This window comes from Oryctolagus cuniculus, chromosome 1 (genome assembly GCF_051225735.1).
Source record: "Oryctolagus cuniculus isolate XC-2025 breed Fujian yellow rabbit chromosome 1, ASM5122573v1, whole genome shotgun sequence".
NCBI classification, from domain to species: Eukaryota; Metazoa; Chordata; class Mammalia; order Lagomorpha; family Leporidae; genus Oryctolagus; species Oryctolagus cuniculus.
The window spans coordinates 147,017,963-147,037,575 of NC_142867.1; the positions used below are offsets into that span (position 1 = coordinate 147,017,963).

The window sequence follows — 19,613 nt, forward strand, 5'->3', positions numbered from 1 at the left end:
ATTGTGCTGCAGTAAATATGGGGGTATAGATAACTCTTTTATATACTGATTTCATTTCCCTTGGATAAATTCCCAGGAGTGAGAGAGGTGGCCGGGTCATATGGTAGGTCTATATTCAGATTTCTGAGGTTTCTACATACTGTCTTCCACAGTGGCTGTACCAGTTTACATACCCACCAACAGTAATCCACATCTCTTGATGACTTTAATGAATGGGTTGGGGAAAGGGCAAAACAGGTGATAAGAATTCAGAAAGAATGATCACAAAGGTTAGAGTAAAAATTCAGAAATGAAGTTGTGGGGCAGTCTTCAGGAAAACACTTCTGTTGGAGGAGTTAAAACAGTATAGTGATAACAGGGTTTCAAATATTCATTGTAACAAGTATATCTGTAAAGCTATAAAGGCATTACCAAGTTGGCAACTTTCTACTTTACATGGAAAAATCAATCTTTAGAACTAACAGGAAAGCACATAAAATTGAAATCAATAACATTTTATATTACACTAATGATAAAACTCATTCAATGTATTATCTTTCCAGTTCAATAGAACTATATTCATTTAACAATTAGGTTGCTAAAACCGGGCTTCTAATGGAATGTGTCTCATAATTTGCCAGTTGTATTTTTGGAAGGAGGTTCAGTAGTGTTTACAGCTTCATAAATGCTGTGAGTATTGATCATGTTTGCTGTACAATTCAAGAAGAAACAGTTCTGAGATGTTCAGCTCTTAGCTTTATATTTAAGAACAAGAAGCCAGGAGCAGACATTTGGTGCAGTCATTGGGATACATACTTGTCATATCAAAGCGCCTGGGTGTAAGTCTCAGCTTCTCTTCCCATTCCAGCTTCCTGCTAATGCATACCCCAGGAGGCAGCTGGTGATGGCTCAAATAATTGGGCTCTTGTTGCCCAAATGGGAGACACAGATTGACTTCCCAGCTTCTGGCTGTTGTGGGTATTTCCCTACCTGTTAGATCAATTTAAAAAGTAAAATTTAAAACCTAGCCTAGAGGAACTGTGTCAATCAAATTCCCTTTGTTTCCTATTTTAAAAAATAAAAATAGTAAGAAATAAAGAGAATAAAGGAAAATACAGAGTCATAACTAAAATAAATGGCAATAAGTAAAAAATCTAAAATGTAGAGGGCCTGCATCTGCAAACTATTTTCATAGTCTGTGGGAATCAGCCACAGGAACATATGCATAAAGCAATATGAGAGATGGGTGTTCCTGGAGATGGAGATTATTTCATACAGTATCAAAATAGATGAATTTCAAAGACTTCACATCTGGTCAGTGGTCTGTTAAAGAAACAACAGTACTGTCAAAATAAGTGTTTAAAAGCCACCCGTGGAGCAGATGCTGTGACACATCTTGCTTGGGACATCTGCGTCTCATATTTGGAGTCCGGACTACTCTGTCCATCCAGCTCCAGCTAATGTGTCCTGGGAGGCAACAGAGAGATGATGGCTCAAGTACTTGAGTCCTTCCATTGACACAGGAGACCAGGATCCAGTTCCAGGCTCCCGGCTTTATCTTTGCCAGTGTTGGCTGTTAGGTGCATCTGGGGAGTGAACCAGGGGATGGATAGAAGAGCTTTCTCTTTCTCTCTCCTTCTCTCCCTCTCTCCCTCTCCCTCTCTCTGGCTTGAAATCAAAAGATAGGCCGGCGCCGTGGCTCACTAGGCTAATCCTCCGCCTGCGGTGCTTGCACCTCGGGTTCTAGTCCCGGTTGCTCCTTTTCCAGTCCAGCGCTCTACTGTGGCCTGGGAGTGCAGTGGAGGATGGCCCACCTGGCTCCTGGCTTTGGATCGGCCGGCCATGGTGACCATTTGGGGGGTGAACCAACGGAAGGAAGACCTTTCTCTCTGTCTCTCTAACTCTGCTTGTCAAAAAAAAAAAAAAAAAAAATCAAAAGTTAGTGTACTTTGGAACATATAATTTCCATAAAGTTTGTTAAAGATAACAAAAACAAAACTCTGCTAAGCGATTTAGGTTAATAGTCTCTAGGAGACAAGGACTGAGAAAAAGTTCATTTGTGGATCTGGAAGATTGACGTGGTTTCCAATACGCATTATTAACTAGCGGGACCTTAATGCTAGACGAGTCGGAGTTAACAAAAGCCAGTTAGAAAACAGGGTCTCCTGGTAAATCTTGTGTTGAGTTTGTTGGATAACTTGCTTGCCCTCTTGGAGAAGTTGATCAATTTTTTGGAACTGAGGCGTAAAAGGCACTGGGTGTCCCTCCACTACCTACCTGTCCAGTTCCTTTCCCAAGCTCAGGACCGCACCACGTCCCAGGGGAGCCGGCCACTGGGCTTTACCCCAGTCAACAGCGTTTTCCCTGAAGGCCAACGCTGCTGCGCCAGCCCCAGTCCGGCCAGGGGCCCAGATTCCTTCACACAAAGCCCAGGCCAGTCCCCGGAGGCGTGGGAACCCGAGCCAGGCGCCCCTCCTCCCCACCTGGGCGGCGCCGCTCTGGCACTGGCGGGAGTGTGGGGACGGCCACCGCGCCACAGGCGCTCAGTCGCCAGAGCTGAAGCTACTGCGCGGTTCCAGAGTCGGGAGCACCCCCACCTCTCCAAGGGCCTGCTGGGGTCCCACCGGGACCAGCCTCAGCGCACGCCACCTGGCCACCTCCCACCCAACCAGGCTCCTCGCCCGGCCCTGACGTGACCGCAAGTGGACAAACCAGCCCGACGAGCCCAACTTGCCGCCTGGCCCGGCCGCAGCAGGTGGTGGCCCCGGACTTCCCGCTGTCGCCGCGGCTGGGAGCGCTGCGCGCCCCGTCGCGTCCGGATGGAGGCGGACGGGAACCCGGAGGAGCTGGCCCAGCTGCGCTCGCTCTTCGCCGCCTGCGACTCGAACCGCTCCGGGCGCCTGGAGCGTGAGGAGTTCAGCGCTCTGTGCGCGGAGCTGCGCGTGCGGCCCGCAGACGCCGAGGCAGTGTTTCAGCGGCTGGACGCGGACCGCGACGGTGCCATCACCTTCCAGGAATTCGCGCGCGGCTTCCGCGGGGCCCGTCGCGGGGGGCGGCGTCGGGGCTGGGGGCCGCGGGAGTCCTCTCCCGCCGCAGCGGACGTGGGCACTGAGGCTGAAGACAGAGGGGAAGACGAGAGTGACGAGGACGCGGCGGCAGCGCCGGCCGCCCCGTGGGACACGGCGAGGCCCGGCTGCGCCTGGCAGGACTTCCAGGCGCGACTCGGGGACGAAGCCAAGTTCATCCCCAGGTGCGTGTGTCATTTGGGGGCGGGAAGTGATGGAGGGGTTTGCTGCCTGCCCCTGTGTCGCTCTTCACTTGGCGTGATGTGCACCCCAAAGGGACTTACTCTCATCTCCAAGTTGCTTTTCAACGCTTGCCGGCTGGCTTTGACTTTTCTGAGATGATTCCCCTGAGTTAGGACAAGTTAATGCGTTCAGGGAGCCAGGGTTTGGGGAGAAAGTTTAACTTGCTGAAGTTAATGGCACCGGCTGCCGTGCCGTCTCAGCGTCTGGCTCTGGGCCTTCCCCAAGTCTCACCTGCCTGATTACATCACCCAAGGCCTCCTGGCTGTGCCCTGGGGCTGCAGCCTCTGGCAGTTTGCCAATTCCGCATCCTCTATCACAGTTTTCAAAAAAAACTTTGCTGGACATTTTTATTACTGGACACAGACACTCCTTGATGCCTACTATGTGGTAAGCATTTCACGGGGTTCGCTCATTTGATTCTGCACAACCACCCTAGGCTTGCTTGTGTGGCTGAAGGAGCAACTTAGATCCAGAAATTTAGACCCAGAGACTATAAGGGACTTGCCCACTTAATTACACAGCAGGGATCTGATCTTGTGAATGGATCTCAGGTCCCTTTTCATACAACATAATAAAATGGTAGAATCATACAATACATTGTGTGCTTCTACAGTTTAGACAAAGGGCATAATACCAAGTTGCTAACAATTCTCCGAGAGAAAGGCTTTGCCTGCAGGTGTGATTTCAGTGCCTGGAGGGAGAGATGTTCAGGCTTTCTTTCTGAACTTCATTTGCCTGTTTGCACGATACAAGCCTTGGTGTAATGGTATGTCTGGGGCTGCCAGTTCCACCTGTTCCTCAGAAAATTCAGACATTTCAGTGCCGTCCGTGTTGTTCCACTTCCTGTTTGGATTTTAGCTGAGACTTAGTTGAGCCTGAAATTTCAGTGATGCCTCTCAGATCTTCATTTGCTTACCTGACACCGGGGAGCATCAGAACAGGAAATAGCCCTTGGACGTGTCAGTGTGCCCCTTCCTTGCCTCAGAGGTTACACCTGCTGTGCTCACCGGTTCCTCCCCCTCCCGGCTTCTCCCTACCGTTTGGAAAGTGAGGGGACTGCGGGGCATGGAGAATGACTCACTGCAGTGTAAGAGGGATTGTGTGCAGGAAGTGGGTGTGATGCCCATCTTTTCTGTTTGTTTACGAATGAAATAAAATGAAATGTCTCCACCAGGAGTGTAGAAAAGTTTAAGCATTGCTGTGTACTGTATGCTTGGAGATCATCTTTCATCAGTACTGTAGCCTGAGTTCAGTTACCTTTTTTTTTTTTTAAAGATTTATTTATTTATTTATATGAGAGATAGAGTTACAAACAGAGAGAAGGAGAGAGGTCTTCCATCTGCTGGTTCACTCCCCAAATGGCTGCAACGATCAGAGCTAAGCCATTCCGAAGCCAGGAGCCAGGAGCTTCTTCCAGGTCTCCCATGTGGGTGCAGGTGCCCAAGCACTTGGGCCATCTTCTACTGCTTTTCCAGGCCATCAGCAGGGAGCTGGATTGGAAGTGGAGCAGCAGGATTCAAACCAGTGCTCATATGGGGTGCTGGCACCTTTACCCACTATGCCACAGCGCTGGCCCTTCAGTTACCTTTCTTAAAAGTAACAATCTTAGGAGTGAGGCAGGGTGAGCTCAAATCATCCTTGATATTATATATGTATATATAGGAATCTATGTCTCACAGTTGTCAAGTTTCAGCAGCAGACTGGACACTTAACTGTTAAATGAGTTGAATAACCTTCTTAGGAACAGTGTACAAATTAGGATTTAATAAAAATAGTGGCATTATTATTATCATGATGCCTTTCCAAACTCTTCACAGATCATTAAATGTAATGTCAGTGTCACCTGGTAGACCTGTGTCCTAAGCCCCACCTCTTTCTCATTTGAGATTAGCAAGTACAATATTTACTTTCATGTGCCTGTTTAAGTGGAAAAGAACTAAACTGAGTTACTTCATCTGATTGTTACCATGGCAGCTATGAGCTGTTTTGGTAAATTATATTGCTTCTACTCCACTTCCTCATAGAGCTGTTCATCTTTCCCCGCTCCTATCAAACTGTGATAAAAAAATCTTTGGTTAGCAATAATGCCATTGCCATTATTTCGGGCAAATATCATTGAGTTCCTGCTGTGTAACAGATGTTTGTTAGGTACTGTCCTAGGTCCCCAAGGGCAAAGAGAAGGATGAGATTAAGTTTATGCCCTCAAGAATCAAGAAGATCGTAGTGCAAATGAAATCTCCAAAAAATAGTATCAGCGAATATTTAAAGTAAGACAGCTACTTGCAGGAAACACCACAAACTAGTATTGTGGACATAACTCTGCAGAGTACCGCAAGCAGGAATTTTCCTCAAAATCTGGAGTTTTTAAACTTTAAAAAATTTAGTTGTTCAGTTTACTACATCATATATTAGAGCTTATTTTAATATAAAATATTGTCTTTTCTTTTGAAGGGAAAGTTTTCTCTTCAGGAAGGGGTGCCACTACATCGTGTGGCTTTGTCTTTCACCTGACAGCTCTTCTTACCCCTGGCAGCACCCTGCCCCATGCCTCTCCTTGGGGCGCTCATGTTCTCTTGAAGAACAGTTAGTAGACACAGACTCTTTGGTTCCTGCAGAGGCAAGTGTGATAGTGTTGATAGGATTTCCATCTCAAAAGTCATTTCAGCAAAACATTAAGCCATTTGGACTTAAACTCCCTAGTCCTCAGTAATTGCGACATTAGAGGGAGAATAACTTTGCATTGTCATAGGACGAAAATGGCCTTTGGGATGTGTGCCAATACATTGTTTGTTTTCTTTCAGAATATTGAAGGGCCCATTCCCTTAGAGACTGGGCAGAGGAATGGCCCATGGAATTGTGTCACAGTTAACTTGAATCTGGCAGGTGTACATGTTCTATAAGGTTAGGATGGGCTGTTGCCACTTCCTGGTAAGCTTGAATAAGGTCTGCCAGCAGGTGCAACTAGAATGGGCAAGGCACTGTGATTATGTAAAAGAATACAGGAAGGAAGGGGGTGCTAGGCCAAGAAAAGTGCTGGAACTAGGGAGAGAACATGGGAGGAAGGGGAGGCAAGAGAGCAGATTTAAGATGTAACCCAGCCGATTTCTGCAGCCAGAATTGTTATCTTGGTGAAAGGGAGTTTTATGCCTAGTGGGTACTTGGTCAGCATTTGCTGAATAAATTGAATCAGTCTGTATTGTTTAATTCTTTGATTCATCAATGAGGGTACTTCTAAAAGTTTATGAGAAACGGGATTTAGAGATAAATTTATTTTGGTGGCAACAATTTGAAATCAAATACATACTTGTATTTTTTTTTAAAAGATTTATTTATTTGAAAGAGTTACAGAGAGAGAAGGAGAGGCAGTGAGAAAGAGAGAGTCTTCCATGCACTGGTTAACTCCCCAATTGGCTGCATGGCCAGAGCTGCCCCAATCCGAAGCCAGGAACCAGAGGCTTCTTCCGGGTTCTCACGCAGGTGCAGGGGCCCAAGGACTTGGGCCATCTTCTACTGCTTTCCCAGGTCATAGCAGAGAGCTGGATTGGAAGTGGAGAAGCCAGGACTTGAACTGATGCCCATATGGGATGCCTGCACTGTACGCGCGGCTTTATCTGCTACGCCACAGCGCTGGCCCCATACTTGTATTTTCATAGTACATTTTCCTATCAACATTTGAAGATCCTGCAGACACATGAATTTTGCAGTTTTTGCACCCAAATGAACTAAACTTTTAACCTTATTTTTCATGAACTTTTTGAAGTCCAGTCCCCCGATTTTTATTGAGAAAGGGAGAGAGAGAAAATAAGCGTTGAATTCATGCTGTGTGCCTTTTCTCCATTCTTTCAGATTCCCTTACTGTTGCTTCAAGTTCCAGGTGTGAGCTGGTGGTGGTGTTCAGAGATTGCCAAGCTAGAAGGAAATAGGGCTTGTGTGTTTGTTGAGCATTTGATTGATGGCTTGGGGGAGGGAGGAGGGCCTTTATTTCTGTCCTTTAGTCAGACCTGAAGGTTTTCAGAGTTTTCTCGATTATGTTTGTTTTGATTTTGAGTGTTCTTTGTGGATTGATTCACTGTGATAAGTAAGCTTACAGTCTCACCTCATATCAAGGGAAGAGTGGGGGTGCAGCTGGCACTGGGACCACAGTGGATGTGTGAATGGGTACCTCAGCAGTAGCTAAATCAGGGTCAGAACCATGTCACGTGATAGGTATCACTGTGATTTGTGACTACCAGGCAAGGCTAGGGCAGGGTTTGTTCAGACACCATAATAAGTTCTGTGCTGTTAGCTGTTTGACATTATTTGTGATGTTTCTACATGCACAATGTTGGAAGTGAGTATTTGATTGAATAATTTGAAAACAAGACATTTAGCTGAGAATTACCAGAGCTACCTATGTGTGAACTGTATGCAAACTGGCTAAACAGTTTAACTCAGCATGCCCTTATCAATCAAGCAATTGTGAAATTAAAGAGGAAAGGCTCAATAATTGGATACCAAACACACTGAACTGGGAAATTTTGCGAAACAAGTACCTGCCAGTCGGTTGGTAGAGGCAGAATTTCAGTACTGGTCAGGGTTTCTGTAGGTTTCCCCTTCATGCGTTTCAGTGTGGCCCTTTCCAGTGTGGTTGTCATCCTTTGTAATACGGCCATTGCTTCATTTGCTCACTTAACTTACCTGATGTGGTGCTTGGCGAGATGGGAAAGGGAGAGGGGTGTTGGCAGCCAAGAGGCGACTGAGAGATTCTGAAAGACAGAGATGTAGGAGAGATGGAGACAGGGTTGTTGATGTAATCCTGTCTCAGTTTCTCCTCTTTTCTCCTTCAGTAAGCTCATGGTCCTGGGTCACCTAGAGATGGGAGAGGGAAATCAGCTCTTCTGTCTTTGGCCTCAACGATTAAGTATCTTCAACACTTGAGCATCTTGGTGCACCTAAGGGGTGTTTATATTATTTCAAGAGAAACATATCTCTTTTACACAATGGTCAGTGCTATCTCATTCTCTTTCTAGGATATGCAATTTGTTCTACCCTTGCAACATGAAGGTGGGGTTTACCCCAGTCCTGGAGGAGGTTCAAGGATGTTTCAACTATGTGGGATTTTTACCTTTGCCAATGATTTTGGATTTAGAAGTCCACAGTAATGTGCTTTCTGGAGGTTCCTCTGCCTTTTAGGGGTTCCAAACTAGAACTCTGACATCTATGTCTAGGTCAGTGCCAATGTCCAAGTCTAGGTCTATGTGTCTGTCGGTGTCCATGTCTGTGTATGTCTGTGTCAGTGTCAGATGTCTGTGTCATAACCACTTGAGCACATTCAGAATCACCTGGATGACTAGCAATATTGCAAATTTTGCCACACAGTTTCCAAGTCTGCCCATGCATTTCTGTGGTCTGACAAAGAAGGCAGAAAGGGGGACCTGGCATATAAACAACAAATTCATGTAAACTGCAGGTGACTGACAACACACAGTGTTGGATTTTCTGTATTCTTAATAGGAATGTATTAGGAGAATGGGGTTTTGCTCAGAGAAGTGTGCACAAGGAAGCCGCCTACCAGTACCGCACTGACATTGGCCATAGGTACCCAATTTCACTAAAACTCTACCTCTGTTTGATTACCTGAACATTGCTCATTTTCATTTCATTAACTTTGTAAGTGGGTGTTTATTTATAAACATATTGGAGCTATCAGTCAAGGAATTGATTTCTGATTTATGTTTGTTCATTGTTAAGTAATGTGATATAGTAAATAAGCCAACTGTGGAATCCACTTTTCTTTGATAAGGTCTACATGATAATCAAGTGTGACAAATATTATTCTTAAGGATGTGAAATGCTCAAAAACTATATGGGTTGGAAAACAATTGTCTCTATTTTCCATTGTGTATCAATCACCTCCATCATTTAAATTGACAGCATATACTGTGGAAGAACTTCATGTTAAATTATCCAATCTTAAGCAAGAAATATCGTCTTCATTTTCCCACAGAAGAAACTCTTCTTGCTTTTTAAAAAGAATTTATCTTAGAAAGAGAATGACATGGGGCGCCGGATTCTGTCCCGGTTGCCCCTCTTCCAGGCCAGCTCTCTGCTGTGGCCAGGGAGTGCAGTGGAGGATGGTCCAAGTGCTTGGGCCCTGCACCCCATGGGAGACCAGGAGAAGCACCTGGCTCCTGCCATCGGATCAGCGCAGTGCGCTGGCTGCAGCGCGCCGGCCGCAGCGGCCATTGGAGGGTGAACCAACGGCAAAGGAAGACCTTTCTCTCTGTCTCTCTCTCTCACTGTCCACTGGGCCTGTCAAAAAAAAAAAAAAAAAAAAAAAAAAAGAAAGAAAGAGAATGACAGGCAGAAAGAGAGCTCCCGTTTGCTGGTTCACTCCCTAGGTGCTAACCTTAGGTGGGGCTGGGCCAGGCTGAAGCCAGAGCTGGTAGCTCAGTTCAGATCTCCAACATGAGTGGCAGAAACCCAACTGCTTGGACCATTACCACTGCGTCCCAGGGCCTGCGTTAGCAGGAAGCTGGAATCAGGAACTGGAGCCAGGTCAAACCCAGGCACACATTGATTGTAGACATCTTGATCAGTCTCTTAATTGCTAGGTCAAACACCTACCCTGCTTGTCTTACCTTTTCTTGTTTCTCATGCATTCATTCACTTAACAAACATTTTTTAATATCCACCGTATGCCCAGGACTGCAACAAGCACTTAATGCTTAAAAGTAGTATCCTTCAAAAAAATCAAAGTTTCCTAACCAGTTTCCTTCCATCAGTAGGTGACGACTCCTGTGAGGATACAGACTAGGAAGAATCAGAGGGTGGATAGTGATGGTCCAGCTCTCACTCGTGTAGTCCGTTGGGGCCCACAAACTCAGATGCCTTCATGGCCAGGGAGTTAACTGATCCTATGACATGGAGTCTGGGTCCAGGGAGAGCCTCTGCCTCCGTTCCACCACTCCTCAGCTCCTGACAGCTGCTGCCATGTAGGTTCATTTTTGTCAGCAGTGCATACGCTATGAAAAGTCAATGCACACAGTTGGGAAAGGTAACTTGTCTAGTTTCCAGCACCCTGTTAAATTCAGGTGTGAGGTATGATCCATGTTGATTCAAGCATGGGGTTCCATTGCACCCTAACTTAAAAGTTTAATTGTGCTACTTCTTCCTTTTGCAACTATTGGGATAGTATTTTGTCATAACTCTTTTTTGCACGTGGATATTTTTTAACTTTGCAGGTCAAGCTCAGCAGATATTCTTATGTAATATTTCCTGTCTCCATGTTATGCCACCAAAAAGATCTATCTCTATTGGAGAAGGTCTGAGCTGTCATTGCATTGTGGTGCCCAGGACACCTGCTATCCTGATATTTTATTTCTCTTCACTTGAGGCTGCAAGTAATTGGCTAGCACAGTTTTTAAAACATATAAAAGATCAATTTGGATGTAATGATTTATTATTAAAAATAAGGGCATTTAGTTAGGAGAGCTCATTGTTTTTTGGTATTGTAGTGCTATTTTCTTTTGTTGTTGGAATACTTTGCCATTTGGATGGAAGTGTTTTTACACAAATTTGAATAGCTACAAAAGCTGTATGTCTTGTTTTCTTTTATACTTTTTTTTTTTGGAGCAGTCCCAAATACAGTTTCTGTTAAGCTTTGCACTTTAAATGTACTCCCTGTTTTCTGGCCAGGTCTTCCATGAGCTTCGTCTGACCATATTCATACAAATAGCAGCGACGCCTTTCAATGTCAGTTTTTCAAATTTAATTTTGGGACCTTATATGAGAATGTTCAACCTTGATACATTTACATGTGTAAACTTACAGTGTGGGCTCACATGGCCATTTTGTTAGAATGTTATCTTTTTGACCAAGAATGTCCTGGATAGAACACAGAAAGTGCAAAAGGAGTTATCTGTTCTGAAATCTGGAGGCCATGCGAAAGTATCACCTGTTGCTGGCTCCCTGAAGCTTCCCAGTCCAAGGAGAGAAGGACACCTGGGAGGTTGGGGGGAGCATTCCTGTTCTGTGGCCCACCTGCTTAGGCCTGGCCCACTGCATTGTCTCATGCCCTGACATGACATAGTCAGCTCATCATTTTTCTCTGGAATAGAGCTCCAGTCTGCTCTGGGATAAGGGGGAAGGAAAAGCCAACTCACACTGTTTAGGATATCCATGTGTTACTTATTTTTTTATTTTTTAACAGATTCAATGTAGTTCATAGATACAGTTCTGAGAATATAATCATATTACCTTTCTTCCTCCCTCACTCCTCTTTTCTCACTTCCTCTCTCTCTCCATTCCTCCTTTCCCCCTTCACTTTTGAGATAACATATCTCTAATTTACATTGCAGTCAAGGACTAAATGCTCCAGTAAATAAAGAGCGCAATTTAAATAAAAAGCAAAAAGACTCCTAGTTTAGTAGAAATATGGGCAAGGGCTATAAGCAATATTCAAATGAAAAATGGCTACTTCACCCATATATAGTAAATTTCAAAGTAATCACAGAACATTAAAACTATAATAGTATCATTCTTTTTTTAAAATATTTATTTATTTGAAAGAGTTACAGAGAGAGGTGGAGACAGAGAGAGAGGTCTTCCATCCGCTGGTTTGCTCCCGAGGTGGCTGCAACGGCCGGAGATCCGAAGCCAGGAGCCAGGAACTTCCTCCGGGTCTCCCATGCGGGTGCAAGAGTCCAAGGACTTGGGCCATCTTGTACTGCTTTCCCAGGCCATAGCAGAGAGCTGGATCGGAAGAGGAGCAGCCAGGACTAGAACCGGCACCCAAATGGGATGCTGGCATTGCAAGCCAGGGCTTTAACCCACTGCGCCACAGTGCCGGCCCCGATGGTATCATTCTTAACCATTAGTTTGTCAAAGGTTATGAAAAAAGCTTGACAAACTATATTTGCAGCAATACTGATACATATAGGTATTTACCTTTTTTTGTTTTGTGATTTTTAAAAAAAATTACCTCCCACACACAAGATACTCACTTTTCTGTGTTCGGCTGAAGAAATCCAAGTTTTAGGACATTCTTGTGTTGTATTTTCTGACAGACATTCACTTCTTGGATTTTCCCTTCTTGGAGATCTGTTGGCCTAGTGTAAACTTCAGACTGGCTGTTAAGATTAGCTTGGAGATGCCCATGAATGAATTATAGAACAGGTGTTTCTGCTCTATCACAGTGTATGCATTCCAGCAAGACCTGATGTTCTCTATACACACACAGGGCATATAACAAACAAGTAGGGATGGCACACACCACTCAATGTCTTTACAACTCTGTTTCAGGAAAATACTAACACCAGTAATCCTAAAACAATACCAGCAACAAGAAAATAGTAACATTAGATTTTTAGTAGACAGAGAATACCTGTATCATGTTTGAAAAAAACGCAGTTTTTTTTTTAAGGGGGAAAGGTAATATAATGGAAAGGGATATATGGGTCATGACTGCGTAGTTATGGTGACAAGGACAAAAGGCACAAAGATCTGAGAGAATCCAGACAAAGTGCATGAGATTGGTCATTGTGTCCAGCACTGTCTTAGTCTGCACCTGCTGCATTCAGCTGGGGGCTTGCATTCAATGGCTTTTACTTGGGGAGATAAAAGATTAACATCCTAAAGTTATTTTCACATTGTCATCATTCATTCACCTATTGACTTAGTGAATGAGCTGTCTGATGCCACAGGTATTATGGTGGAATAGTCCTAGTCTTGAGTACAAATTCATGGGAGGGTATAGCAAGGTACAAAGACCAAAAGGAGTAATAAATTGTGTATATACAGATTCAAGTTTTTATATTGATCTGAGAGGCTAATGTATCACCTCTCTCCCAAGAATACAAGAATAAACTGTCTTCAACTTAATAAAAGTCTGTCAGCCCACAGACTAGCCTGGCTAGAATTAAACTATCATGGGTTAGCTGAGCATTCGTGGTCACAGAAGTGGCCAAAGTGACCTGCTCCTTTAAATGATATTTAAAATTAGTTCTTATTTGGCAACAGTTGAAGTTCTTCCTCAGCTCTTTTAGTGAGCGCTAGCATACAGATATTCTCCACAAAGCTGGTACATTTGTTTGTGTGTGGTTGATTTCCGTGACAGCGCAGTGCTGTAAGCCACAGGAATTAGAGTTCTCCAGGGAAACAGAACCAAGATGTGTGTGTGTGTACATGCACACATGCGCATGCACACGCAAATGTGCACACCTATGTGAGGGGACTTCAGAAAGGTCATGGAAAGTGGAATTAAGTTTACTTTGGTGCTAAAAAGTTTGAAGCGCACACATATTCATGATGCCTGTTTTCCGTGAGGCTTTTGAAGATCTCATGTGCACACATATGTGCCTGTGTGTGCTCATGCTTGTGTGTACATAGAGAGAGTGGGGTGAGGGAGGAGGGAGAGCTTGATCGGTTTTGAGGAACTGGCTTACGTGGCTGTGGACGCTGGCGACTGCAAGATCCACAGGGTAGACTAGCAGGCTGGAGACCCAGGGGGCAGCCGATGTCACAAGGTGGGCCAGGCCTAATCCATGTGGATTTAAATGTTAATTTCACATGCAAACTCCCTTCAGGACAACTTCCAGACTGTTTTGCCAAACATGAGAGGACCTGGTCCTAGCAAAACGACATACATCAAATTAGCCACAGCCACTAAGAAACTTTTCTTCATATATTCTATTTTTGAGATTCTTTGTGTTGGTAGGATTCGTTTTTGAAAAGATCAGAGGGCATTTTTTAATGCTACCAGCTTATAAAATATGTAACAAAAGTATAGAATTATTTGAATCTGCAAAAATTCCCATGCATTATAACCTTTTGCACCTCTTCCAAATACTGAACACTTCAATACAACATACAAATATCTAGGAGACTTTAAAGTTATTAACATTGTTTTGTCTGCTAAGAAAAGCTTTGCTTTCCAGTGTCTGGCTCTGAGATGCCCTCCAGAGAGGCTTATTGTTCACCACTATTTCTACCTCTCTTTCCTCATCCTACAAGACCACTCTTTACAAAAACTAACTCCAAACTGAGTACTTCCCAGAGGCGACACCCTGGACCTAAGCCATCTGGCAAGCCTCAGCCATGTGGCAAGCCATGCTGGCGTCGGATAGTCCTGGACTTTCCCGGGCAATCTGACTTCTTCCTGGCTGGCTGCTTCTCCTCCTCTCCTCCCTTTTCCCTCCTTTCTATCCCTTCCATCTGCAGAATCCCTGTGAAAGAAAGGCACTGTGCTAAGAAATCCTAAGGCTGCCATTTTCATGAGGAATAATAAGAAATTTCTTATAGTAGGAATGGGATCTTATTCTGCTGTTTCCAGTTACTGATTTCTGTCCCCAAATCCATGGTTGCTGAACAGGGAAGTGATTTGAGAGGCACAGGGAAACCCCGAAGTGTTCCACCAGGTGCGGGTTCTAAATCAGCCACAGGAGAGCTGCTAGATTTCCTAGTTGGTTCTGAGCTCAGAGGACACTGTTGATCAAGTCTTTTCTCAGGCTTTGTGCTTCTCAAGGGCCTCAGACCAGCAGCATTGTACAACCCCTGGGAGCCTGCTCTGAGGCCCCAGCAGACCTACTAGTGCATCTGCATTTACTTTTTAAAGATTTATGTATTTAGTTGAAAGGCAGAATTACAGAGAGAAGGAGATACACACACATACACACACACATACACACAGAGGAAGAGAGAGAAAGAGAGATCTTCCAACTGCTGATTCACTCCCCGGGTGGCTGCATTGGCCAGGGCTGGGTGGGCTGAAATCAGGAGCCAAGAGCTGCTTCCGGGTCTCCTATGTGGATGGCAGGGACCCAAATACTTGGTCCATCTTTAGCTGCTTTTCCCAGGCTATTAGCAGGGAGCTAGATTGGAAGTGGAGCAACAGACACAACCCAGCGCCCATATGGGACCCGGTGTTGTAGGTGGTGGATTTACTCACTCTGCCGCAGTCCTGGGCCCTGGAGCCTCTGCTTTTTAACAGGATCCCTGGTGGATTGTGTGTGTTTAAACTCTGCTAAGGAAATGAGGATAATATGGGATATGGCCACATTTGCTTGGGATTTGCTTAAAAAGTTACAAAAGCCCCAGAAAGAGAACACTGAACTGAGGCAAGAAAGATAAATTTGACTGACTTAAAAATGTTGGCATTTATTTATTAGGAATATAAATTTTTAGGTGTTCAAAAATTTATCACAAAGATGAGAAATTTGTCTTTCTTAATTGTGTATTTTATAGGTATAGCCTTCTATGACAAATGCACACACAAAACAGCACCGAGAGTAAAAGTACACATTTACTGAGTTTTCACAGACAGCATCCAGAAGAATCAGAACATTTACCATACTCACAGTGCCCCAAGAGCGTCCTTCCTATCATACAATCCCTTCACCCCAGAGTAGTCATTTTCCTTCACCTACGATTTTACTTTGCATATTGGCTTCTTTCATTCAACGTTGTGTCCATGCCCTTGTAGTTGTTGGTCTTCTAATAGAATGTTTCATTGGGTGAAACTACCACAATGCATTTATCCACTTTACTCTTAATGGCCTTTTGGGTTATTTCTAATATGTGGCTATTCCATAGAACTCTACAGTGAACACTCTGTCCCAAGTCTTTTGGTGAATGTGGACACATGCAATGCATTGCTTAAAGTAATCATTTGCAGCTTCCCTTGCTAACTGAGGGTCACGATTATGAAGTCTAGTTTTATCCTGGGCATAGTGTAGTAATAGCCCCAGGGTTTGTAGACATGGTGGTTTGGCCTGACTTCTTGAGTTCCTGTGTGTACAAGTCTTGGTCTTCAAAAAGTTCATAGGAAACATGAAGTATGGAGACCTATGCATGTATTTTAAAAATATTTCACTAATATGAACTTACCTTTTAATATCATTTCTCCATGAATTTTTTGAAGTTCCCTTGTATTTTCTGTTCTTGCTGCCTTTCTCTCTCTCTATATATATGTAAAGAATATATATAAATGTATATATTATATATAATATATATTATATATAAAGAAATCATGCCATCTGAAATATATATATTTTCATATTCATCTGAATATATATTCTTTATATATTTATATATTATATAATATATTTATATATAAAGACTCTATATATATATAAAGAAATTATGCCATCTGAAAATATAAATGTAAAACAAGGGATTAAAAATACACAAGGTCATGGGGTCAGCACTGTGGCTCACTTGGTAAATCCTCTGCCTGCGACGCCTGCATCCCATACGGGCACTGAGTTCTAGTCCTGGTTGCTCTTCTTCCAGTCCAGCTCTCTGCTGTGGCCTGGGAGGGCAGTGGAAGATGGCCAAAGTGCTTGGGCCCTGCACCCGCATGGGAGACCAGGAGAAGCACCTGGCTCCTGGCTTCGCATTGGCACAGCGCACTGGTCATAGCGGCCATTTTGAGGGTGAACCATTGGAAGGAAGACCTTTCTCTCTGTCTGTCTCTCTCTCTGTCTAACTCTGCCTGTCTAATAAAAAATAATACACAGGATCAGTATAGGCATGATGGTGCAGTTGATTACCCTAACAGAATGCCAGTTCAAGTCCTGGCTGCTCTGCACTTGTGATCCTGCTAATGCACTTGCAAGGCAGTAGATGATGGCTCAAGTACCTGTATTTCTCAACCCTTGTGGCAAACCTAAATGCAGTTCCTGGCTTCTGGCTGTTGCTGGCATTTGGGATGTGAGCCAGTGGTGGATGGAAGGGCTTTTTCTCTCTCTTTGCTTTTTCTCTTTAGCTCTCCCCTCTCTCTCTGTCCCTCTTACTTTCAAATAAATATAAACGGCATTCAAAAAGTTCAGGGAAAATGGAAAATGTGTATTGTGAAATAACTGTACCTGGATTTAAATATTTTTGTACCAAAATAAATTTATCTTGTAATTCCATTTTTCCAAAAAGCTTTTTCAAGTGCCCTTGTCCAGGTAAGAAATAGGTATTTAGGGATGGGTGTTTGGTGCAGTGGTTGAACTGCTGCTTGGAATGCTGCATCACCTGTCAGTGTCTTGAGTTCAAGTCCCAGCTCTGCTCTCCATTCGAGCTTCTGCTGATGCAAACTGTGGGAGGCAGCAGGTGATGGCTCAAGTAGTTGAGTCCCTAACACCGACATAGGATGCCTGGAGTAAGTTCCTGTCTTTGGCTTGGTCATCCTGTCACTTGCAGGCATTTGAGGAGTAAACTAGTGGATGGGCAATCTCTGGCTCTCTGCCTTTCAAATATGACTAATTAATTATTTTAGCTAGTTAATTAATTAATTGAAAAAGGGGTAGTTGTCTAGCCACAAAGGGGCCTGGCTCTTGCCTAAATGAATCTATGGGAATCTGTCATTCTGTCACTTGGCACCCCAGCCTAATATTTGGTCACTGAAATTATTTTTTTTTCTTTTTATGAAAAGAACTTTATTTCTATTTATTTATTCATGCAAAGACAATATCAGAAATAGATAATGGAAATATATTCTTAAGTTTAAATTATTTTCCATTTTGATAGGTTGATAATTTTTTTTTAAACTTTTATTTAATGAATATACATTTCCAAAGTATGACTTATGGATTACAATGGCTTCCCCCCCATACCGTCCCTCCCACCCACAACCCTCCCCCCTCCCACTCCCTCTCCCCCTCCATTCACATCAAGATTCATTTTCGATTATCTTAATATACAGAAGATCAGCTTAGTATACATTAAGTATGGATTTCAACAGTTTGCTCCCACACAGAAACATAAAGTGAAAAATAATAGATGATTTTTTTTTAAATGATGATGAAATCAGATCAGACCTATTGTCATGTTTAATCCCAGTGAGAGTCAAGTTGGGAATTGATAATTTCTTTCTTTTTTTTTTTTTTTTTTAAGAGAAGATCAGTTTAGTATGCATTAAGTAAGGATTTCAACAGTTTGCACCCCCATAGAAACACAAAGTGAAATATATTGTTTGAGTACTCGTTATAGCATTAAATCTCAATGCACAGCACATTAAGGACAGAGATCCTACATGAGGAGTAAGTGCACAGTGACTCCTGTTGTTGACTTTACCAATTGACACTCCTGTCTATGGCATCAGTCATGAGTTTCCAAGGCTATGGAAGCCCTCTGAGTTCTCCGACTCTTATCTTGTTTAGACACGGTCATAGTCAAAGTGGAGGTTCTCTCCTCCCTTCAGAGAAAGGTACCTCCTTCTTTGATGACCTGTTTTTCCACTGGGATCTCACTCACAGAGATCTTTTGCCAGAGTGTCTTGGCTTTCCATGCCTGAAATACTCTCATGGGCTTTTCAGCCAGATCCGAGTGCCTTTAGGGCTGATTCTGAGGCCAGAGTGCTACTTAGGACATCTGCCATTCTATGAGTCTGCTGAGTATCTCACTTCCCATGTTGGATCACTCTCCCCTTTATTTACTCCATCGGTTAGCGTTAGCAGGTACTAGACTTGTCTATGTGCTCCCTTTGACTCCCAGTCCCTCCACCATGACCAACTGTGAACTGAAATTGATCACCTGGAACAGTGAGATGGCATTGGTACATGCCACCTCGATGGGATTGAATTGGAATCCCCTGGTATGCTTCCAACTCCACCACGTGGGGCAAGTCAGCCTGAGCATGTCCCAAATTATACATCTCTTCCCTCTCCCATTCCCACTCCCATGTTCAACAGGGATCACATTTCAGTTAATTTTCAACACTTAAGAATAACTGTGCATCAATTACAGAACTAAATCAGTCATATTAAGTAGAACAGATAAAAAAAACTACTAAGAGGGATAATGTATTAAGTTGTTCATTAACAGTCAGGGCTATGCTGATCTAGCCACCGTTTCCCATACTGTCTACCTCACTCCAACAGGTTTCCCTCTTGGTGTTCAGTCAGTCGTCACCGATCAGGGAGAACATATGGTATTTGTCCCTTCAGGACTGGCTTATTTCACTCAGCATGATGTGTTCCAGATTCCTCCATTTTGTTGCAAATGACTGGATTTCGTTGTTTCTTACTGCGGTATAGTATTCTAAAGAGTACATATCCTATAATTTCTTTATCCAGTCTATCGCTGATGGGCATTTAGGTTGGTTCCAGGTCTTAGCTATTGTGAATTGTGCTGCAATAAACATTAGGGTGCAGACCTCTTTTTTGTTTGCCAATTTAAATTCCTTTGGGTAAATTCCAAGGAGTGGGATGGCTGGGTCGAACGGTAGGGTTATCTTCAGGTTTCTGAGGAATCTCCAGACTGACTTCCATAGTGGCTTGACCAGTTTGCATTCCCACCAACAGTGGGTTAGTGTCCCTTTTTCCCCACATCCTCGCCAGCATCTGTTGTTGGTAGATTTCT

General features: G+C 43.7%; 1 protein-coding gene across 3 annotated transcripts in view; it reads left to right on the forward strand.

Moving 5' to 3' along the window:
• LOC100350055 (ras and EF-hand domain-containing protein) overlaps window positions 1-19,613 on the forward strand; it is a 245,165-nt gene that overhangs the window by 133,614 nt on the left and 91,938 nt on the right. Inside the window, exon 1 of one of the 3 annotated variants that reach the window (XM_070050197.2) lies at window positions 2,301-3,229. The exons of 1 other annotated variant lie outside the window; for it this stretch is intronic. In XM_070050197.2, the coding sequence (XP_069906298.1) occupies window positions 2,799-3,229 (431 nt within the window). In that variant the 5' untranslated portion in view covers window positions 2,301-2,798. Of the gene's footprint in view, window positions 1-2,300; window positions 3,230-19,613 lie in introns of those variants that run through there. One more of the 3 variants, XM_070050193.2, reaches the window with a different exon arrangement.